This window comes from Glandiceps talaboti, chromosome 19 (assembly GCF_964340395.1).
Source record: "Glandiceps talaboti chromosome 19, keGlaTala1.1, whole genome shotgun sequence".
NCBI classification, from domain to species: domain Eukaryota; kingdom Metazoa; phylum Hemichordata; class Enteropneusta; family Spengelidae; genus Glandiceps; species Glandiceps talaboti.
The window spans coordinates 3,932,399-3,940,834 of NC_135567.1; the positions used below are offsets into that span (position 1 = coordinate 3,932,399).

The 8,436-nt window shown below is 36.8% G+C and overlaps 1 protein-coding gene across 1 annotated transcript in view; it reads left to right on the forward strand.

Moving 5' to 3' along the window:
• Window positions 1-3,211, forward strand: part of LOC144450369 (indolethylamine N-methyltransferase-like) — a 16,294-nt gene extending 13,083 nt beyond the window's left edge. The window contains exons 6-8 of the mRNA XM_078140973.1: window positions 74-145; window positions 319-370; window positions 3,149-3,211. Coding sequence (XP_077997099.1) covers window positions 74-145; window positions 319-370; window positions 3,149-3,211 — 187 coding nt within the window. The remainder of the gene's footprint in view (window positions 1-73; window positions 146-318; window positions 371-3,148) is intronic.
• The last annotated feature ends 5,225 nt before the right edge of the window (window positions 3,212-8,436 follow it).

Sequence of the window (8,436 nt, forward strand, 5' to 3'; positions counted from 1 at the left end):
CTTGTATATGAACAGAAATGTCTTATGAAAAAAAATCCTACAACTAAACAATAAAAAAACTTTCAATTGACAGGACTCTTGATATGGATGAGAGGCTGAATGATGGCTTTGGACAAGATCAATATCCAACAGATTCAACAGAAAGGTAAGTAAGATTACAATTATTAGTTACATTTAATACTTGCTATGTATAAATACTGCAGCAATATGATGTTTATGCATTTAGGTGGTGGGTATCTTTTAGCTCAGTATAATAAAACTCCATCAATAATTTATCATTTCTCTTCTTCTTCTTTTTTAATTTTTATTTATTTTCAGTACACAACACAAAAAGTACAGCACAAAGAAAAGAATACACATCACAGGAAAAGTAATCACCCTACACTTCAAAAATATTATGAAAATTGTCCGATTTCTTCAAATGTTTTTGTAATTTATCAGTTGATATAGCTATTTGTTTTCGATATTGAAAATTTGTTTAACATATAACCTAAAAACAGAAATATGAAGTAGCTTATCAGAATATTTACACCTAAATATAAAATATCGACCTAATAAGTAAAGAAATTTGTAAGTATGTCAGCATCTTTTTGGGGATCACCCAGAATACAATATATGGCATTGATAGGCAAATATTTTTCGTTATCGAGTGAAACCATTCTCTTAGAGACTTCCAAAATGAAGCAACATAACGACAATCCCAAAAGAAATGAAAATAATCTTCTTCAGTTTCTTTGCAAAATGAACACACAGAGGAACCAGTCAGCCCCCAAGAGAATAACAACTTATTCACCGGCAAAATCTTCATTATCAATCGATATTGAAAACTACGCAGCTTAGTGCAAATTGTTATTTTGTATAACATTATAAATAAATTGTTCAAAGGAAAAATTTCATCTAATATGTCATGCCAATAGCAAACAATATGTACAGGGATATCATCTGGAGTTTGTGTGTACAAAAAATATTTGTATATATCTCTGTTAATTAGCCCCCCCCCCCCCCCTCGGACAAAGTCCGACGAGCGCTACTACGTTGGGTCCCGTCCGTCCGTGTGTGCGTGCGTGCTTCCGTCCATGTGCAGCCATATCTTTAATATGAATAAGGCAATTTCAACCAAACCAGGTACAAATGTCAGATACTATAGGCCGCATATGCACGTCACTTCATTTCACAATGGTCGCGACAACAGCGAAATGACAGCCATATTTGTCAGAAATATTCACATTTTGCCTATTAACATTTGAAGCCTAACAGATACAGACCCCATTCATATGTCTTCACCCATTTTATCAATGATGACATTTCTAATGACACATTGACCTTTGACCTTGACCCTTATCTCCAAGGTCAAATAGCCATAGTATTGCCTAAGTACATATGCATAAGGCAATTTCAACCAAACCATGCAGGTACAGATGTCAGATGCTGTAATCTGCATATGCACGTCACTTTATTTCACAATGGTCGCGACAACATCGAAATGGCACCCATATTTTCGAGATGAAGCTACGATCAGACCAACTACAGAGAGATGCGCACAGCTTGAGGCTTAACAGATACAGACCCAGACCCCATTCATCTTTCTTCACCCATGTTATGAATGATGACCTTTCTAATGACACATTGAATTTTGACTTTGACCTTCATCTTCAACGTCAAAAAACCACAGACTTGTCCAAGTGTACGTGTACACATGTATATTGCTATGCAGATCTCATATTGTTATAGCAAACTTATTCTATCAATTATCTTTGCTCCTCTCTTTTAACACTCACACACACATATCATACTTGTGTTTTCTATACATCATTCCTCATGCATTACAATTTGCATGCAACTAAATTTCAAAGTACTCTAACATTTAAATCTGTAACTTTATTTCATGTTCAAACAATACCTTCCATTTCAATAGTAGCAACAAGATCCCTTCTTGCTACTACAGCAAATTGTTTTTGAGGGGGGCTATGTCTTTGACAAAGACTTGTTTTCTCAAGCGTTAGGCACTTTCTATTACGAAAAACAGGTGTACATACCAATAATTTTCCACCATTGTCTCTTTTAAATAATTGTTTCCATGGTAAGGGTATAGCTGATATTAATTGATTATATTCAATTTGAGTACAAATAATGCCATAGATTCTAGAAAAATTCTCATATGAATACAGCTTCCCATCAGTGTCTAAAATATCATTGATAAAAACAACACCATTAGTCAAAAAATTCTTCCACAAAATAGGACTATCGTGAACTCTTATATAAGAATTGTTACAAATCAATTGACAACAAATGTCTCTAAAGTTATTAACAGATGTATGATTATATTGCAGCCATGATAAAATAATTTCCTTTAAAAAAACTGAGTGGACACGGTTAAGGGTATTTTAGTCTTGGCTGTCAAGATTAGCATACTTTAAAAAGGGGTCTCCAATCTCATCAAGAATTGAGTTATACCATTTACTACAAAATAAACTATCATTTTTTATAATTCTAAGGAACCATGAAGCTTTCAAAGATTTATTAAAAACTTCAAGGTTAGTCAGATTAAGACCGCCATTTTCGTACTCTTTATATATACTATTTCTCCTTATCCATTCTCGCTTACCTTCCCAAAGAAATTTAAAAACCAAGGAGTTGTAATCTTTAAAAAAAATTAAGCGTTGGAGATGGAAGAGACAAACAAATATGTAAACTGTGAAACAACCAAAGATTTTATGAGAGACACTTTCTCGTATAGGGTTAGACCCCGGCCCTACCATGGCTGCAATATTTTCCTCGCCTTTTCAAGCCGAGAGTAAAAATTTACATCGATTAAATGTGATAAATCAACAGGGATATGTACACCCAAGACATCTACTGCCCCATCAGTCCATTCTAGGGGATGTGTTGTATTTATTTTGAAATTACTATACTTTAATGAACCAACACGCAATACTTTACACTTTTTATAATTAGGCTTTAGCCCTGAGATCGAAGAAAACTTGTCTAGAATATCAATCAAAGCATTAAATGAACCAAGTGTAGGTTGAATAGGAAAATTAGTATCATCAGCATATTGAGAAATTTTATTCTCAACTGGTCCAGTAACCAACCCCTTACCATTTCTCTTTACAAATTTGCTATTGCAAAACTATCTGCCACATTACAGGGAGCTCTTGAGGCACAAACAAGGTCTGCAGCTGCAAAAAGGTTTAACATTAAGAAAAGATAATGAAAGACCAGACTAAATTCATCCTTTGTGTATTGTCCTGGCCCATCCCTTCATAAATCTGCTGCCTCAAGACTTTTATTTGGAGTTTTCAATGTAAAGAATATGACAGAACCCCACAGCCTCCAAGTGGCAGGCAGGCCAGATCGAAATTATTTTCACGAGTGAAGGAACCACATCACTCGTGAAAATAATTTCGATCTGGCCTGCCACTGCCCCCAAGACTGTGTCTGGGATTTTGTTTTACTGACCTGGTTGATAAGCTATGATAAAAACAAGTTTGTTTACATTGGGTGTCTGGACTAAAATGATGTACAGTAAAAACGGAGAGTGTAAACAAAAATCAGAGACACGGTTTTTTGGGCCTGGGCAGCATTAATTGAGTGGTATATGTTTCATTTTCAGGTGCTCTTTGTATTGTGTAAATAAAAGATGATAAGATATTCGACCACCTTTGATTTTCTCCCATTCACACTGACCACTTTCACTTTTTAATTAAACATATTCAATACAGAAGTGAATAGAGGAGATCCAAAGCTTCAAGATAATATATAGTTTATTGGGTATAACATGTTTTTATTTTCAACTGAACCATAACAGTCTGCAGTTCTTATTAGTTGTAGTCTACATGTATATCCTTAATAACCTTTAACAAGGCTAAGTGATCTTTTTTGGCCGTAGATGATATAACCTGATATATTTTGATTAAGGTGGTGTAACTTAAAATATTTTCCTTGTAGAACTTTGAAAACAGTACTGCTGGTGCTCAGTGAGATTAGGCAGCAGGTCAAGCAGAATACTCTGCTGCTAAAGTCCCTTAAGGTGAGGCAGCAGCAATAGGTCAATGTAGACATTGACATCAGTGAGGACTTCCGTCTTCCGATGGAATCAGAAGCCGATGTGACTGCTGTGGAGGAGACCCTCCAAGATAAAGAAAAATCAAAGCGACTAGTAAGTTGATGCATTTGAACATTTTGGATCATTTAGTTTTCAGGGATAATTTTCAGAAACAGATTTACAGCTTAAGTTAGAATGGAGATAAAAATATTAGATATTGCGTTACTGTCTTAATGCTCTTAATGTAAGAGCATAGGTTATTGAATGTATTAGCAGGGCAGAAATCAATCTGATTAAAATCCGATGTGGTGAAAGCGGCTAGATGTACTTATTTACCTCTATTCATCGTGTTGTGTCGTTTGTTTTGTTCGGAGTGATCGCCGCCTTCCCACATCTGAACCGGTGTAATCTAGAATCCCGTTGAACGTGGACAATATTGTAAGGATTTTTCAACCAATCAGCACGTTTCTTTCAAAATCATTTAGAGATACAGTTGCCACCACCGACGCATCGTCAAATTAAAGTTATCATGTTTAGTCTAACAGGCAGGGGGATTCTTGTCATATACACAGTGAAGCCTTTAGTAGGCACCCAGCCGGGCCGTAGTTACTCTTTGTAGCATCATGTGTATTTGATCCTGAGGTAGACTTTCGACTTGAAGGAAATGGCACCATGTGTGTATGAGCGAGTCAACTACTTATTTTATTATACATGGTTTTCATACATTTTATTTTATTATACAAACGTAATTCCTTGAAGGGGGGGGGGGGGTAAGATTGTCGTTTTTCGCGTGCGTCAAAATCACTACAGCCTACAGGGATATTTAATTCATACTAAGAATATGTAAGATGGAATCAAAAGAGGCAATGCTATTTTACTACTCTTGAAAATGACAGTCAGAAACTTTGCCGACATAATACACGGAGTGAGATGCATGTTGTTCTAAAATAACCGTATGGCCAAGTAACCCAGCTGACAAGGGAGTGGTGTACAATTAATGAATGACAAAAACAACCACATGAATGCTACGAAAACATGATTTTATTATTCACCCACACCTAAACAGAAGTTCCTGAATTCAAGAGACTGTTTTTCTGTTTGTTCGGTCATCACAACTATAAATGATGGTACGTGACGAACGCACGTGTCAACCAATTTCGTGCAACTAGGATTTACTTGTACGACAACTCTTGGTTTTTAAAACGTCCTATATAGCTTTAAGTTTTAGGATTACCTAATGCCAAATTCTAGACTAGACGGGTAGCTGTTTAGACACGATGCGATTCATAGTACACAAATATAAATACGGCACTCCACTACGTATACGTAGGTAATTATAATGTCATGTGATCTTGTCTGTCAACGAAAGTTAACGAAGGCACAGTAGGTACGTGCACATAATCAGAGCCGATTGTTCAATCGTAGTCGCAACTTTTAAAGGACGTACATTCATGATAATTGATTTGAATAGTCTATGTGGGGAGGACGTTGCCAAAATCCACCTACACGAAGGTTCTAAGTTAGGCCATGTTGGGGTATAACGTGAAACTAATACGAATGTAAATCCGGAAATTACCGATGAGATGTCACATGTTTGACATGACGTGAAGTGACCTCGTTCTACTGATGTTGATTCAATCCTTCTATTAACGTGAAAATCAAAAGTTCGGTCGCCTGAAATAATTATTCAGCAATAGTTTAGTAATTCCAAACGGATTTGTAGATGTTTGTAGATGATAGTTGAAACATTTATGTCAAAGGCGTGGTCAACGTGTTCGTCACTGTCGCGGTGCGATGTCACAGTCAAAATCGAATTGTATAAATTACGGAAGCATGCGAATATATAGACTCGACATAAACAACTTGAAGGCTAAAAAGCATGAGAACTGGTAAATACAATTTCTAGTTGAAACTATGTTTTGCAGAGACAGTTAAATGTTTTACAATTTGAATTGCAATGTTGCGACCCAGTGAAAATGGTTACTTCATCCGATCTAATCTTTGGAATGGCCTTTAATGGGAAGTGGTGTCCTGCTGTTTGCAAAACATCCATCAATTTCTCCAGTGTTTGAAGCTGCCAACGTAACACTCGTCCTAATTGGCTATTCAAAAGCGCGAGATTTAAACGGGATTGTAGATTACACCGGTTCAGATGTGGGAAGGCGGCGATCACTCCGAACAAAACAAACGACACAACACGATGAATAGAGGTAAATAAGTACATCTAGCCGCTTTCACCACATCGGATTTTAATCAGATTGGGCAGAAATTTATTCCAATGAAAACTTGTTTAGAACTGCTTAAGATTTTTAATGTTAACTTTTCTTTTTAATTTTTACGTGACTATTAAACATGTTTTGATCAAAAGGCTTCAAATCCCTAATGATCCAGACTGTCTATCACTATAATTAAAGGACTCCTGAATTCCTTTCAGAAGGTTTTTTAAGTGATATACTAGGTATGTATCTTGGTTAAGGGTTCCAGGTATTGTACTTAGGATCATTGTGCTTAACTTTAAGAAGACTGCTTTCTGTGTTGTTGCCACATACTATGTGCATCTAAATTATTATCATGTAACCATTATTGGAATTCCCATAATTGGTGGAAGCCATGGTTCTTGGGCGTGGGATATCATAGAATTTTATCTGCACTGGCAAAAGTGTGTGTGGTATGTGTGCTTATCTGTCATACCAAGTAATGTAAATATTTCCCCTTTTATACCTGCTGTGCTTTGCAGTGTTTATCAAGTTAACTATAGATATCTTGCTTTGGTGGTAGGTGTATACTACGTTCACACTTAGGCAGTTAAACCGGTGTCGGGCCTACTTAACTTTAAGTCAACTTAAACATTTCTAATGTGAACGCACTATGTCAGCCCAGGGCTTAATTTAGTCCCAGACAAAGGGTGGGTTTAGGCCCGGTCTCAAACCGACTTAAAGTTAAGTCGACATAACATAAGTTGAGTGTGCATGGTTAACCTGACCTAAACCCAACTTAAAAGTCATTCCAAGTTGCTAAAGCTACCTCTTCCCACCAGACCCTGCTGCATTGTCAACTCGAAAGGGTGCGATTCACTGTTATGGTTGAAGGCACGTTCATGAACATCCACAAGGTTATGTGTTTGTTTCAACTGTTCTCCTCCTTTGTCGTTGATATGGCGCTCGTCTTGACCTGTTTAATGTAATCTGTCCGTCATTTTCTTCACTGAAGTTTCTGAATCTAGCGAAATGACCTGTTTAACAGAGTTCGACCTTCTTGAGTGTAAAAAGCGTAAGAATAAAAGAAAGAGAGAGAACAACCTTGCTTGTGGTTGTCCGACGGCCGCCATTACGTTGGAATGAGGGTGCTATGACTTTGGAATGTTAGGTCGGGTCAAACGCAAAAACCTTTCATGAATGTAAGTCGAGTCGTAACATTTTTTGGCTTATCAGGCTAATCCTTATGTCGGCCTTGGGCCACTTTTGGATTTGAGTGTGAACGTAGTCGTACTCTGGGTTTTTGTTTTTTACTTATACCTCGTTCACACTCAAAACCAAAGTGGCCCAGGGCCGACATAAGGATTAATCTGTTAAGCCAAAACAAATCACGGCTTGGAGTTAGTTCGGGTTCATACACGAAAGGTGGTAAGGCTTTTGATCCAAAGCCAAAGTGCCCTCACTCCACTCAAACCATCAAACAAGCCATATTCTCTCTCTTTCTACCATTCCTACATTTGTTGCTCAAGAAGGTTGAACTTTGTAAACCAGGGCCATTTTAATAAACTTAGAAACTCAAGTGAAGAAAATAATGAACAAATTATACAGAATAGATCAAGACGACCATGGAGAACAGTCGAAAAGAACACATACTTAATATCGATGTTCATGAAAGTGCCCTTTGGAGTGGACAACACCGTAGGGTATGGTAGGAAGGGGTTACTTTAGGGACGTAGAAATTGAATGATACAGAATGGATTGTGTGTGCGTGTTCAGTGCTTCTATGCTGAAGTCAAACACCGAGGACGTCCTAAAGTCGGTTGAACCATTCACATTCAAAATAGTTTATGTCGGCTTATCTTTTACCCCAGCCCTAAACCCCCCCCCCCTCTTGTCTGGGACTAAATTAAGTATATATATATATATATTGTCTTGCATTTTTTGAATAAATGAATGGACCTCTTTATCACCGTACTGCTATAAAAATAAATATATAAATCAACAAATAAATGAAAAAAATTATATACTGGGGTATTTCCAACATAAAACTTAACCCTGCAATGTTATGATAACATGGTTAAAGTCTTCTGCAACCCTGCAGTGTTATGATAACATGATAACATGGTTAAAGTCTTCTGCTACTTATATGTTTCCTGTACACTCTATCAATTATATATTCCAGGTACGCCATCTCAG